This window comes from Mirounga angustirostris, unplaced genomic scaffold (assembly GCF_029215605.1).
Source record: "Mirounga angustirostris isolate CCGP_5_RB_7025 unplaced genomic scaffold, mMirAng1.0.hap1 SCAF_11, whole genome shotgun sequence".
NCBI lineage: Eukaryota > Metazoa > Chordata > Mammalia > Carnivora > Phocidae > Mirounga > Mirounga angustirostris.
In genome coordinates this window covers 24,837,016-24,853,248 of record NW_026991719.1, presented here as the reverse complement: position 1 = coordinate 24,853,248, position 16,233 = coordinate 24,837,016, and the positions used below count along the sequence as shown (strand labels likewise).

The 16,233-nt window shown below is 39.6% G+C and overlaps 2 protein-coding genes across 2 annotated transcripts in view; one reads left to right on the top strand and one right to left on the bottom strand.

Moving 5' to 3' along the window:
• The window catches only part of IL1RAPL1 (interleukin 1 receptor accessory protein like 1), a 677,053-nt gene that overhangs the window by 571,458 nt on the left and 89,362 nt on the right, over positions 1–16,233 (bottom strand). The window lies entirely within an intron of this gene.
• On the top strand, positions 10,934–15,046 carry LOC123841709 (transcription factor SPT20 homolog). Its single transcript, XM_045871243.2, has one exon. It carries the CDS (start codon positions 10,934–10,936, stop codon positions 15,044–15,046), a length of 4,113 nt encoding a protein of 1,370 aa, XP_045727199.2.

Genomic DNA, 16,233 nt, shown 5'->3' with positions numbered 1-16,233 from the left:
ACCACAATAAAAAATAATGAATTATACACTTTAAATGCAGGAATTATATGGCATATGAATTATATCTCAGCAAAGGCATTATTTTTAAAAAAGCTTTTATGCATTCTCTCATCTAATCTCCCTCTGTGTAATCATATTTAACCCGCTTGTTTTAAATACCATCTCTGTGTTTTATCTCCTGTGTTTGTATCTCCAGCTCTGACCTCTCTCTGAACTCCAAATTTACGTATCCAGTTGCCTATTTAACAAACCTATTTGAAATCTAAAAAGTCACTTGAGACCTAAGATGCCCCACAAATAAATCTTTACTTTTACCCTCAAAACTACTCTCCTTAGCCTCCCATATGTCACTGATTGCCACACGATTCATCTAACTGCTCAAGAAAATAGCCTGAATTTCTTTCAGACATTACAGGCTCACCCCAACAAAACTAGCATGAGGTGAATGAGGGGGTATCAAAAACCCAATAATTAAGATAATATTTTAATATAATGTTTAAAAAATCAATACAAAAGATCTATGAGAACAATAAAAGTTCACAATTCTTTACCACTCAGCTTTATATTTATCCTATCAATGATCACTAATTGATATTTTCTTAGTTTTTATTCTGTATATAGGTATATATTTTGTCTTCCATACAGTGGAAGTGCCATGAGAATGGGAGATTTGTCTTCCTTGTTCACCACTTTATCCCATAAATATGTCTGCCTTTTATCAGGGTCTCCTACTGGCTGATGTCAAGGCTAAATTTTTCCGAGAGAGGATCTGTCATTTCAGGTTCTGGAGTTGGTTATTCCACTTCCTTCCTCTCTTTTCCCCCTCCAGACAGAGGGCTGGCTGTAGCTTCCTGCTGTTGGTGACCCCCGGAATGCCTCATGTTATGCCATTTCAGCTCTTCTACCATATTTATAACCTATTTTGCGTATTAAATTTCCCCTATTGAAATACTTGGAATGAATTTGCTTTAACTGACTAGATCCTCGTCAATACAGTAGTTTAGGAAACAAATAGCTGAGTGTTTTATCTACATTATACATAAATTCTTCAAAGTCTCCCATGAGGTAAAATAAAGAAGTACAAAAATTATATAGTTATATATTTGCAAATAGTATAAATAACACTGTATAAACATGGCACATTTAATAAATTAAGGCACTTCTGAATTTTCCTATCTATGATGAAAGTCTTTTATTGATATTATAAAACCAAAAAAACAAACAAACCAGAATTAAATAGTGAGTTAGTTTAATTTAAAGGAAGAATTACAGGGGTCCTGGGTGGCTCAGTTGGTTAAGCATCTGACTCTTGGTTTCAGCTCAGGTCATGATCTCAGGGCTGTGAGACTGAGTCCCAAGTTGGGTTCCACGCTCAGTGGGCAGTCTGCTTAACGATTCTCTCCCTCTGTCCCTCCCCCCTCACTCCCATGTGCTCTCTTTCTCCCTCTCAGATAAACAAATAAATCTTAAAAAAATGAAGTCAACATGGATGGGACTGGAGGAGATTATGCTAAGTGAAATAAATCAAGCAGAGAAAGTCAATTATCATATGGTTTCACTTATTTGTAGAACATAAGGAATAGCATGGAGAACATCAGGAGAAGGAAGGGAAAAATGAAGGGGGGGAAATTGGAGGGGGAGATGAACCATGAGAGACTATGGACTCTGAGAAACAAACCGAGGGTTTTAGAGAGGAGGGGGTGGGGGGATGGGTTAGCCCAGTGATGGGTATTAAGGAGGGCATGTATTGAATGGAGCACTGGGTGTTATACACAAACAATGAACCGTGGAACACTACATCAAAAACTAATGATGTACTGTATGGTGACATAACATAATAAAATAAAATAAAATAAAAAAATGAAGTCAGAATTAGACATTTTTGGGGAGAGACTTTTTTATTCTATAGGACATGCATATTTCACAGGTGGTTTCTTTTCAATCCATTTTACGTAATTTTAGTATCAATTCCAATGAGAAGTAATTTTTAGATTTTTCTGACTAGAAAGAAGGGCCATTAATCTGAATAACCTACAATTCACTAAAAGAGCAAATGATTTTAAATGCCAGCAATCTAACAACTTTCCTTGGTAAAAAGAGGCCACTTTTAGGGAAAAAAAAGTCTAATAATTTGAGTTTCTTTATAAATATAAACATGCTTATAATGTGACAATTACATCAAAAATTTTGTCCACAAAGAATGTAGGAATAAGCTCCTTTACACTTTGACTGCCAGAATATAATGCCACAGAGTAATGTTAGAGATATGACTAAAAGTGTAAAAAAAGGGCGCCTGGGTGGCTCAGTTGGTTAAGCGACTGCCTTCGGCTCAGGTCATGATCCTGGAGTCCCTGGATCGAGTCTCGCATCGGGCTCCCTGCTCGGCAGGGAGTCTGCTTCTCCCTCTGACCCTCCCCCCTCTCATGTGCTCTCTCTCATTCTCTCTCTCTCTCAAATAAATAAATAAAATCTTTAAAAAAAAAAGTGTCAAAAAAACCCCACAAGTGGATCTAATTTTTATCCAAATATGATAAAGAATACAAAGGGGAGGATGAGGAGGAGGCACAGCTGGGCAGTTGCATGGGCAGAACTCACTAATGGGCTGTGTGATTATGGCCAAGTAATTAGTCTTCCTTGAACTTCAGTTACCTGATCATAAAACTCTAAGGAGTGTGAGAAGCAAATAGCATCCTAATGTAAACAGACTTTGTAATGGACAACTACTTAACATGGATCACTGCTGTTACTATGATGTGCAGTCACGGCTTAACCCCTTAGATGATTGTCAATCTGACTACAACCCTTGAATCTTCTCATGCCCAATGCTGTTTCACATACTCGTTATTCATAATATTTCACCACTGGCTAAATATGGAATTTATATCAAGGTCACCACTTTTTAAAAGCTTAATCTCCTTTCCAGCAGCACTCATAAAGAGAAAAATCACACAGCCCTTTATATTTAATCTCCTTATCCTACTGTGAATATAGTCCTCCTCCATTTCTGTTCTCCAGATCCAACTTTTCATTTTTATAAAAAAGTTCAATATAAATAGAACACCCTTTCTGGGAGTGAAGTCCCATACATTTAAAATTCAGTTAAACTTGCCTCATATTATTGCCAGAAAGAGCTGCAGTTGCCATGAGGCATAAAGTGGAAGGCATCCCTAGATGCAGCAGCAGGGAGAAAAATAAATAAATAAAACAGCATGAATGAGGGCTTGCCCATTATTAGCTTTGCTCTATTCTTGGTTTCTGATGGAAGAATCACCAATGGGACTCTAGAACTAGATGGTTAAATATTTGCAGATGTCAACAGCTATGTGCATTGAACAGACATTTTGAAATTCAGTATTTTCAGAAGTATGGGTCATATGAAAAACACTTATCCCTAGCCAGAGGATAGGTGGGATAAATTACACAGGAGACTTTCCAACAGTCAGCTGTCAAATCTACTTTGCTGTCAATACTATAAGGTTATTTCTCATGTTCTTCTCATATGAAACGACTGTTACAAAGAAATGAAAATGGCTTTATTGTATATATGAATTCTAGTTATAATATCTGCTTCTTCCTTAAAAGTCCATTATGATAATAGCCAGACAAAGAAAACTCTTATAGAATGGAAGAGTTCAATCCCATTATATTCAGTCTTATCAGGATGCAGGGCCTTCCCAAATTATTCTTCATACACACATGAACAATATCATAATGATTAACTGGACATCTTTTACTTGAGTGCTTTCTTGAAGCTACAATTTATGCAACAGCACTGTAATCATTCCCACTCTCAAAACCCTTCTGTTCACTAGTCTATTAAATACAACTGTAATTGACTACCGTGGTGGCTAATTTGAAAAAGCTATTACATTGCTTCTGGCTCCTGGTTTTCTTTACTAATATGGATTTATTTGGAATCCAAATTGTACAAAGTACTGCTGTCTAATTTGACTTTGTAGTTACTGATGTCTTTATTTACCATTTATTATGTCTACAGTGTATAAAGCACATAACATGAATAAGTCATTAATTTGAATTGTGGCTTTGGGTATGGTAGTTTCTCATTTGTCAAATAAAAGTCTACATGAAGGCTTACATCCTTTCCTGAAATTCCAAAATAACATTATTGATTACATCACTATGCATGTTATATTTACCTGATCCATTTAGTGCATTATTGAGAGATTTTACAGAAAGGCAGTTTTTGTGTGCACATTTATGTACTCTATGTCTACCTGTAACTTACCTCTTCCCCTTCACTAATACAAATCTTTGAGTGGTGTTGTAAACTAGTCTCATTTTCTCAACACAGGCTCATTCCTTTCTCTACGATGGTTTGAGTTTTCTCTCCATTATATCTCAGAAAATGTTGTTACTAGTGTTACCAATAATCTGTTGGTTTTCAATCATCATCTGGTTTGAGCACAATATGACACTGAATACTATTTACATCCAGTCATCTTGAGATTTTATTAGAAGGCCTTTTCCTGGTTTTCCTTTTGTGCCTCTATTCACTCAGTCCCATTCAGTTAAATGCCAGAATTCCCCTAGATTTTTGTCCTTGCTATTCATTTCCTCTTGAGTGCTCTTATGTTGCAAAATGATACTCAGAATGAAGTACTGCTGCCTCCACTGATGGATAACAGTTGTTATTCATCTACAGTATGAAGTAACAGCAGAAATGTTGCACTTTAAAAAAAAACTGAAAGGTAAGTACATTTTTAATGAGTATATGCTAATAGTGGAAAATTCCTACCTATGAGCCCCAGCCACCCTGAAGCCAAATCTGGGGGCAAATCCTATTACCAGATTCTTTGTAATCCACAGGAATTGGTCCAATTAACACCCTCAACAACGTTTAAGAGTTGTCTGTTTCCCCACACCATTAGCTAACAAGATAAGCTGTAAAGTATTTTCATCTTTGGCGATGTAATAGTTAAAATAGGACTTTTATTTTAGTCTTAACTTGTCATTCTATTATTTGTGAGGTTGAATGTCTTTTTGTATACTTAAGTGGTATTTGTATTCCTTCTTCTGTGAACTGTCATTTTGACCCGTTTTTTTTTTTTCCTCCAAGGTCAATGATCTTATTTTTATTAATTTGTAGACAGCTTTTGAGGCCAAATTCTGAGAAACAATTTGAGACCAGGTAGATTAGACCATCAGTTACTGAGGTATCAAAAGAAAGGCACATAGAAAGAGCACAGGATCAGAGGTGGTCAACCCTTCTTGGGAAGAGAGTGAGATAACTTTGAGAGGAAATGTTTCCTTTGAAGACTTAATGGTGTGGAGGGGGGAGCTGACTAAAAATAAAGGGCTCTAGTGAACCAAGATTGGGTCAAAGAATCAGAAGAAGCCAGACTTGTGAAAAAATGTACCATTTGTTAAAAACTACCACCACCAACAAGAACAATAAAAATAATAAGACCCACATGTCAGAATGACAGCAAAAGAAGGTGGTCTTGAAATATGAAATCAAGTAAACCATGGGATCTCCCTACCCTACCCACCTTAAAGTGTCTTCTATTGCTGGTTCAGGGGTAAAAGCCAAAAAAATGAGAATCAGTTCAGCAACTAACAGTTGTAAAACACATGTGCACACATGCACATCCACACTCACACAAAGCAGGGGAAAATTTTACCTTGAAACCCCAACAGGAATTTTATATGTAAACAAGTGATTGCACAACTGGAAGAAAACTATGAATCATAAAATTAAAAAAAAAAAAAAAACCTCCAAATAGAAAAGGACAAATCACAGGAAGATGTGAAACAGGAACTAATCAAATTCAGGAGAGACAGGAAATGAATGAGGACTAAATTATAAGGTGCTTGTGATAGGCACAATTTTTAAAATGGCCAGTGAAAGATGACCCACTCTAATTCTCAGCACATTTGAATATAATGACATCACTCCTTTAATTATGATATGTTACATGGCACCATAACTTAAAATAGGGAAGATGATCCCATATTCTCCAGATGGGCCCTTAAAAGCATAGAGCTTTTTCCATCTGGTAGCAGAAGAGGAAGTCTGAGACACCTGAAGCATGAAAAGGATTCAATAAACTATCACTAGAGTAAAGATGAAGACATTTGACAAAGAAACAATATGAGCAACTTTTAGGAGCAAAGAGTGGTCCCTGGCTGACAATCAGGAATAAAATTGAAACCTTAGTCCTATGATCACAAAAATCTAAATTTAACCAACTACTTGAAGTGGATTTTTCCCCAGATCCTCCAGTTAAGAGCCTGGCCAGGCAACCTTGACTTCTGACTTGTGAGACCCTAAGCTGAGCCTGCCCTGTGTTTTAACCAACAGAATTGTGAGAAAACAAAAATGAGTTTTGGTTTTGTCCTATAAGTTTGTGATAATTTGTGATGGTAGCAATATAAAAGTAATAGAGTTCCCAAGAGAGAATAGGTATAACCACATTTAACATAGGCTTATAAAGGATAGAACAGAAAAGAAACAAAAAGTAATACAAAAAGTTTAGAGAGAACATGACAGAAAAGACACAAAAAGATTATCCAACATACTTTTAACTGAAATACCTGAAGGAAAAATAGCAAATCAAAGGAATAGAAGAAATGTTTCAAGATTCTACTAAAGAAAACATTGCTGAAATAAAAGCTCTGGATTTACGTATTAAAAGAACTCATCACATGCTAGGAAAAAAGAGAACGGATGGTCAATTCCAAGAAATATTTTTAAAGTATAATGGTTTTGATAAAGTAACAAAAGACCCCAAATTGTCAAAGCAATTTTGAAAAAGAAAAGTAAAGCTGGAGGTATCACAATTCCAGACTTCAAGTTATATTACAAAGCTGTAGTAATCAAAACAGTATGGTATTGACACAAAAACAGACACAAAGACTAATAGAACAGATAAGAAAACACAGAAAACTCAGAAATGAACCCAAAACTATATGGTCAATTAATCTTTAACAAAGCAGGAAAGAATGTCCAATAGGAAAAAGATGGTCTCTTCAACAAATGGTGTTGGACAAACTGGAGAGCAACATGCAAAAGAATGAAACTGGACCACTTTCTTACACCATACACAAAAATAAATCCAAAATGGATTAAAGACCTAAATGTGAGACCTGAAACCATCAAAATCCTAGAAGAGAACACAAGCAGTAACTGTTTTGACACTGGCTATAGCAACTTCTTTCTAGTACGTCTCCTGTGGCAAAGGAAACAAAAGCAAAAATAAACTATTGGGACTACATTCAAATAACAAGCTTCTGCACAGTGACTGAAACAATCAACACAACTAAAAGGCAACCCACTGAATGAGAGAAGATATTTGCAAATGACATATTTGGTAAAGGGTTAGTATCCAAAATACATAAAGAACTTACATAAATTGATACCCCAAAAAACAAATAATCTAATTTAAAAATGGACAGAAGAAATGAACATACATTTCTCCAAAAAAGATACCCAGATGGCCAACAGACACATGAAAAGATGTTCAACATCACTTATCATCAGGGAAATGCAAATCAAAACTACAGTGAGATATCACCTCACACCTCTCAGAATGGCTAGAATCAAAAACACAAGAAACAACGGGTGTTGGCGAGGATGTGGAGAAAAAGGAACCCTCTTGTACTGCTGGTGGGAATGCAAATGGGTGCAGCCACTGTGAAAAACAGTAGAGGTTTCCCCAAAAAGTTAAAAATAGAACTACCTTAAGATCCAGCAATTGCACTACAGGGTTTTTACCCCTAAAAAATACAAAACCACTAATTCAAAAGGATACATGCACCCCTATGTTTTTAGCAGCATTATTTACCATAGTCAAGCTATGGAAGTAGCCCGGGTGTCCACCAAATGATGAATGTTTAAAGAAGATGGGAGATAATGGAATATTATTCAGCCATAAAAAAGAATGAAATTTTGTCATTTATAATGACATGGAAGGAGCTAGAGAGTATAATGCTAAGTGAAATAAGTCAGAGAAAGACAAATACCATATGATTTCACTTATATGGAGAATTCACGAAACAAAACAAATGAGCAAGGGGAAAAAAAGAGAGAGAGATAAGCCAAGAAACAGATTCTTAATAATAGAGGACAATTTGGTGCTTGTCAGAGGGGAGAGGAGTGGGGTGATGGGTTAAAAAGGTGATGGGGATTAAGGAAGGCCCTTGTCATGATGAGTACCGGGTGATGTATGGAATTGCTGAATCACTATATTGTATACCTGAAACTAATATAACACTATGTTAACTACACCAAAAATAAAATAAATAAAATAAAATAAAATGGAAAATAATATCCTCTGAACTTCCAGAGAAAAAGGCCATGTCACTTATAAAAAAGAAAACACAAAGCACAATAGTAGAGCAACATTTTCAAGAATCTAAAGGAAAGGACAAGGTATGAGCCAAGATTTTATTACCAGCAAAGTTTTAAACATTAGAAAAAGAATCTCAGGAAATACTGTACACATAAATTATTCCTAAAAATAGAGGATGAAAATTTTACAACATAAGGATGGAGAAGGGTTTAGAGAAATTTTGGTAGTGAGCATACCTAATTGATGATCTAGTACTAAAATAAAGGCAGTATTAAGTATTACAGTTGAATAACATGTAAATATTATTTGCTCTGATGAAGTAGAAATAACTAAAAATGCAAAGAGAAGAGAGAAAGGAACATAGAGTAACCTTATTCATTAACATATAGATGAGAATTAAAATATTGTAAGCTGACATCACAGAAAAATCTAGGAAGACTGAGATTATTACATAAAGGTATCAGTATAAAGACAACTAGTAGAAACAACAAAAATGAGCACAAAATATAAAATGGTATGGCAGAGCTATAGGATTTTCTTATATTAAGGATATTGGTTTATTTTGAATTCTATTGCAAATATCTTCTGTCAGTTTGTCATTTACCATTTAATTTTATTTTGATTGACATGAAGAGAGTTTTTTATTTCTCTCTAATAATTATATCAATCATTTTATACCCTCTGGATTTGGGGACTTTTAGAAAGACTTTTTCTACTCTGTAATTATATATATTTTAAAATTTTTCAATATTTTCTTCTAGTAGTTTTACAGTTTAATCATTGATTCATTTATTTTTACAGAAATGTTAAGACAGAAAAGGTTTTTTTTTTTTTTTCAGTTTCCTTTTTTACAAACAATACTGAGTGAAAACTTTATCTTTTCTCCACTGACATGTGATGCCACACTTACTGTATGTCAAACTCCTGTATATTTTGGGAATTATTTCTTAGATATCCAACTCTTCAACTTACTTCTCCTGAAATTTATACACCAACACACTGTTTAGTATGATATAATACCTGGTAAGGCAAATCTCTTGCCATTACTTATTTTTTATTAAGTATTTTATTTTAATTCCAGTATAATTAACATAAAGTGTATATCATTTCCCAGTGTACAATTCTATACATTACTCAGGGTTCATCATAAGTGTACTCTTTAATCCCCATCACCTGTTTCACTCACCCCCTGACCCATCTCCAAAACAACTTCTTCACCATTCTTGTGTATTTATTTTTCCATGACTGGTTCTAATGGGGCATCTTCATGAACTGTCAATTTTGCTTCAAAATAAGTAATTTAATGTTTTACATTTGTGAAAAAAAACAACAACACAGAATTTGCATGTAAGATGATGTCCAGTTGGGCACCTACCACCAAATTCCCTGTCAATGTTTCCAGACGCTCCTCTGTTTTTAGGGTTAGTTTCATAAAAAAGGGGAAAGAGGTCAGGCTTTGCAGTCAGAGATTTGGATTTGTTCCCTGCCTCAACTGCTTATCATTTTATACCCTTGAGCCTATTACTTTAGTTGGTTGAATGTCAGTTTCTTCATTTGAAAATAAAGAGGGTAAAAATGCCCGCTTTGTAAAGTTCCTGAAGCATTGGATAAATTTTGAGTAGCTTTGCATGACTCATGGTGGGAACTCACTGGAAAATAATTTCAAATAGATAACATCCTCATCCATAGCTCCAGTCTAGATTTCTCTCCTAACTTCAGAATTGCCAGGACTTGAATCCTTTTGTTTGATAACTTTCTATTCATCCTTTAAGAAAGCTCAACCATCACCTCCTTTGGGAGTAGTTTTTTTCACTTCTCCATGTTTAGCACTTCTTTTCCTTTATCACTCTGCCCACAAGTTTATAAATTGTGGTGTATTCTATTTATCTGATTATTTGTTTGCCTCACCAAGGAAACTGTTAACTCCTACATGGCAAGTCACTTGTCACTGATACTACTGTCTCAATTCTAGCATATTACTTCCCTCATAATTAATTCTCAAAAGTAGCTGTTGGTTGAACATACATTTTCTATGGGGGAAAAGGAGAGCACATAGGACATATTATATTTGTAATTTTTCTTTGCTCTTTGCTTTATGAGAACAAAGTGGGGGAAAGGATGACACTGAATCACTTTCTAGAAATGTTTTTTGTTATTATCCTATTAAACTGCATTGACTGAACACAGACGCCTGGCCCTACTTGGCAATAGGAAGTGCAGGCACCACAACAGGAAGTACAGACTACTGAAAACGACACCGCCAAGGAAGCGGAAGGTGCAGCCCGAGGCAGCACGCAAGCGCACAGAAGGCTGTGTAGTTTGACCCCTCCTCACTGACTTCCGGTCTAACGAGGGGCGACAACCGAAGGTGAGGTGAGGCAAGGCCCGGCGGAGTGGCTGCAGCCTATACAGATACAGGTATTTTCAGAGACTTGCAAGATTTTGTGTATTGCTTTCTTGCTGGTGGGTTTCTTGGTATCATTTTTGAAGTTAAGCTGGTGGCTCCACTCTGGAGTTGCGGCGCTTCCAAGACTCTACACTGACGTGAAGGGGCGGGGTTTTTACCCTGCTCCACTAGGCAGTTGCATTTTGTTTTCTTTTGGGGCCCCTTTTGTCCCATGATGCAACAGGCTGTAGAACGAGCTTTGGACCGTGCGGACTATGTCATCGCAAGTGCCCAGCAGAGGCCTCCTAAAAGGAAACGCTCGTCGAGTGGGGAAGCATCTCTCTATGAAAAACTTTATGACATGTATGTGGAAGAATGTGGGAAAGAGCCTGAGGCTCCGGAGGAGCTAAGAAGCAACGTGAACTTGCTAGAGAAGCTCGTCAGGAGAGAGTCGTTGCCCTGTTTGGTGGTCAACCTACACCCGGGAGAGGGGGGATATTCGCTGATGCTCGAGGGGAAACATGGGGCGTGTTCGGAGACCATTCGGCTGCCTTATGAAGAAGGGGAATTGCTGGAATACCTGGATGCTGAGGAGTTACCCCCTGGTCTGCTGGCCCTCCTGGAAAAATTTCAGGTTAACATTTTCCACTCTGGGTGTGTCATAGCACAGGTGCGGGACTACAGGCAGTGCTGTGGTGGGGAACCTCCCGGCTACCAGAGCAGGCATATTCTCCTGCGCCCGACCATGCAGACGTTAGCCTGCGACGTGCAGTCCATAAGCAGCGATGGCCAGGAATGGACCCAGGAGGACAAACTGCTGCTTGAGAGCCAACTGATCTTGGCTACTGCGGAACCCCTGTGTCTCGATCCTTCCGTATCAGTAGCCTGCACGGCAAACAGGCTGCTCTATAACAAGCAAAAGATGAACACTCGCCCGATGCAAAGGAGCTTCAAGAGGTATTCTGCACCCTCTCTGAGTCGGCAGCGGCAGCTGTCCGGTTGCCCACCTCCTCCTGAGCTAAAAGTATTGACTTCTTGCAAAAAAAGCAAAGAAAGTAAAACAAGTGAGAATTCTGACTTCATAATTTCTAAAGCAGAAAATTATGTAGATGTGTGGAAACAGAGACCCTGTGACTTGGCTGTACCTTCTGAAGTGGATGTGCAGAAATATGCTAAATGGGAGAAGTTTGTCAAATATGATGACTCACAACCAACAGTCTGGCCAGCCCATGAGGTAAAAGATGATTCTGTATTTGGATATGAAGGTGGTGATGAGTCTCAGACAACAAAGCTGACCTTCATGCAGTCGCTTAATGATCCACTTATCTCTGGAAAAAGAAGGCGACGTAAAAAAGTAAGATATGAGAGACAGATGTCTCCTCCTCTGCACCCCTCCACAGATGACCATTCAGATAGTGTCCTGCCGGGGTCAAAGACTGATGCTGGGGTAGTAGTCACTGAGTCAGAAGTGGTGGTCCTGCAGAAGACCAAATATCTGGTCACCACGTCACAAAGTTCCAGCGACTCAGCCAGCCTCGGCCAGCTTCCTCCAGGGAAAGAAACTGAACAGCCTAAAATTGTGTCTGTTCAGTCTTCAGTCCTGGGGAAGGGAGTCAGACATCCATCTCCAACCATCAAACTTCCCTCGAGCTCAGAAAAGACTTCATCAGGAAACAGTTTTACTCCATGGCAAGGAAGCAGCTTTCTTAAATCTCCATCTCCTGTTCTTGCTTCTAACCCACCAAGTCTTTCTCAGAAATCCACTGTGGACGTGAATCCAGTTAGCCCATTTCCTGCAGCCACCATGTCCACTACCAGCTCATCACAAAGAATCCTGGCCACCCAGGTCACAATCAACTCCCAGAAATCCTCTGTGGAAGTGAATCGAGTTAGCACACTTCCTGCAGCCACTGTGTCCACCACCAGCTCAACCCAAAGAACCCTGGCCACCCCAGTCATGGCCAACTCCCAGAAATCCTCTGCGGAACTGATTCAAATTAGCACGCTTCCTGCAGCTACCCTGTCAACTACCAGCTCATCACAAAGAACCCTGGCCACCCAGGTCATGGCCAGCTCCCAGAAATCCTCTGTGGAAGTGATTCAAATTAGCACGCTTCCTGCAGCCACCCTGTCAACTATCAGTGCATCACAAAGAGCCCTGGCCGCCCCGGTCATGGCCAACTCCCAGAAACCCTCTGTGGAAGTGAATCGAGTTAGCACACTTCCTGCAGCCACTGTGTCCACCACCAGCTCATCACAAAGAATCCTGGCCACCCCTGTCATGAACAACTCCCAGAAATCCTCTGCGGAAGTCATACGAGTTAGCACACTTCTTCCAGCCACTGTGTCTACCACCAGCTCAACCAAAAGAACCCTGGCCACCCAGGTCATGGCCAACTCCCAGAAATCCTCTGCGGAACTGATTCAAATTAGCACGCTTCCTGCAGCTACCCTGTCAACTACCAGCTCATCACAAAGAACCCTGGCCACCCAGGTCATGGCCAACTCCCAGAAATCCTCTGTGGAAGTGATTCAAATTAGCACGCTTCCTGCAGCCACCCTGTCAACTACCAGTGCATCACAAAGAGCCCTGGCCGCCCCGGTCATGGCCAACTCCCAGAAACCCTCTGTGGAAGTGAATCGAGTTAGCACACTTCCTGCAGCCACTGTGTCCACCACCAGCTCATCACAAAGAATCCTGGCCACCCCTGTCACGACCAACTCCCAGAAACCCTCTATGGAAGTGATTCGAGTTAGAATGCTTCCTCCAGCTGTTTTGTCCACTACCAGCTCATCACAAAGAACCTTAGCCACCCAGGTCATGGCCAACTCTCAGAAATCCTCTGTGGAAGTGAATCGGGCTAGCATCCTTCCTGCAGCCACTGTGTTCACTACCAACTCATTGCAAAGAACCCTGGCCACCCCAGTCACAACCAACTTCCAGAAACCCTCTATGGAAGTGATTCAAGTTAGCATGCTTCCTCCAGCCACTTTGTCCACTATCAGCTCATCACAAAGAGTCCTGGCCACCCCGGTCATGGCCAACTCCCAGAAATCCTCTGCGGAAGTGAATCAGGCTAGCATCCTTCCTGCAGCCACTGTGTCCACTACCAGCTCATTACAAAGAAGCCTGGCCACCCCGGTCATGGCTCATTCCCAGAAATCCTCTGCGGAAGTAATTCAAGTTAGCATGCTTCCTGCAGCCACCCTGTCAAATACCAGCTCATCACAAAGAACCCTGGCCATCCCAGTCATGGCCAGCTCCCAGAAATCCTCTGTGGAAGTGAATCAAATTAGCATGCTTCCTCCAGCCACCCTCTCAACTACCAGCTCATCACAAAGAACTCTGGCCACCCGGGTCATGGCCAACTCCCAGAAATCCTCTGCAGAAGTGATTCAAGTTAGCGTGCTTCCTCCAATCACTCTGTCCACTACCAGCTCATCACAAAGAACCCTGGCCACCCGGGTCATGGCCCCTTCCCAGAAATCCTCTGTAAAAGTGAATCGAGTTAACATTCTTCCTGCAGCCTCCCTGTCCACCACCAGCTCATCACAGAGAAGCCTGGCCACCCCAGTGATGGCCAACTCTGCGGGCCACAACATCATCAAAGTGGTGGGCCCTGGATGTGGAACCCAGGCTTTGGGGAGAGGTCCCAGTCCCAGGAAGGGCTCTACCTCTGGGACCATAGCTCCTGCAGGAATCAAGCCCAGCACCCTACCCTCAAGAGCTCAGCCACCAAATGCAGTGCCTGATGCACCGCCGATTCCTTCTCAAGTAGGTGTTCAATTTATTTTAAATAATGCCTCCAGTATCAGTCCAGTAACTCTACTGGGGCTTCCACAAGGTTCGCTCCTTTTGAACACCCCACAGCAGCCTCAGCAGCAGTGGCTCTATCAGTTGATTCCCCAACCACAACTCCAACAACCCACAACTACTAGTCAACAGCCCACAAGTACTGGTCCTCAGGAGCCAGTGCCACAGGGTTCAAGTGCACGAGGTTCAACCAGTCAGAGAACAGTGTCATCTGCTCAGCAAGCCATTGTCCTTAACCTCCCTGGAGCAGGAAGTTTGCCGCAGCCCCAGGCGGTGCTGTTGGCTCCGCTTGGCTCTGCCGAGAGCCAGAGAAGACCCCGGCAGATCAGCCCTCGCCCTGCGCACCCACTGCTGCCGGTCCCTGCCTCGCGGCCGCCGGCCCCACCACAGGCACAGCCCTTGAGAACCTGGCAGGGCCCCGTGGCTGTCATGACAGTGGCCGCGCAGACAGCTGGGCCGCCTCGGGGCCAGCAGGCCGCGAGCCAGTCCAGAGGTAAAATCAGGAAAGGTACATCAACTACTCCAAAATCCTAGGTCTTGCATTACTTCTCTCTCTTTTTAAAAAACAAAACAAAACAAAAAAACATTGAAGCAAAGATTTTCTGAGTATTTACTTCATCTTTGTCTTTAATGTCTCAGTATTTTACATTGCTAGGTATACAAACCATATAGAAGCACAACCTAGTGCTTTTTATCTAAAAACAGGGAAATGTTTTAATGAAAAAAAAAAAAAAGAATGGATTTTGATGTTAGCTACCATCCGGTCAATATCCTAGCTCTGCAGTTTACTAACCTTAAGCCTATTTCCTAAATTCACTGAGTCTCCCATTTCCTTACCTGTAAAATATTAATAGGAATATTTACTTCTTAAGTTTATTGTCAAGGTTAACGTAAGATACATTAAGTATTGAAATTTAAGTTTAAATTAATTTTAACTAATATAAATACTAAATATCTGAAAGAAATAAACCTAAATATTTAAGCTTAAAATAAACTATAGTAATAATATTAGTACAAATAATAGTTTCGTTATATTTCATAAAAGCCAACCTTGGAATCAATGGCATATAAGCCACAGGAACTTAATTCTTCAAAAAAAAAAAACCAAAAAACAAAACTAGACTTTTCAATGTATGTGTATACACACACACACACACACCTTTTAGGTTTTCAAAATTACAGAGATACAGGTACAGCTATAGACATAGATGCAGATGAAGATACAGAGATTTTAATCCTCTATTCAATAAACAGTAGCCCTTTTACTCTACCTAGATGCCCCACATGGTGAATTCTCTTTCTGATAAAACTGGATGCATTAGGCACTTGTAATTCATTCTTCAGTAACTGGGGGATGATTTGGATATATGACTCGATATCATTTGCCAGACAATATTCTTCAAATGCATTATTCATGTGGTGCTTATTATTTTGCAAACATTACATAAGATACAAATGCACCTGCTGTCTCCTCTTGCTCCTCTATTCTGTCTCAATTATTTTGTCCCCACCAGACAAGATAATAATCACAAGAGAGAAAAGGTAAAAGTTTCTTGACTTACAATGGTCAAATGAATGAAAAATGGTAGGTTTAGATGAACTGATGAAACAAATGACAACAGGGAATTATAGGGAAAAGAATATATAAATATTTGTGATATTTAAAGACAGCTGCTAATTAAAAATGATTTCTGCAGCTCCTAAACAATATATTTTACAAT

What these genes read in the sequence shown, in the direction of transcription:
- LOC123841709 (XM_045871243.2), top strand. Translation starts at nt 10,934, where the DNA reads ATGCAACAGGCTGTAGAACGAGCTTTGGACCGTGCGGACTATGTCATC.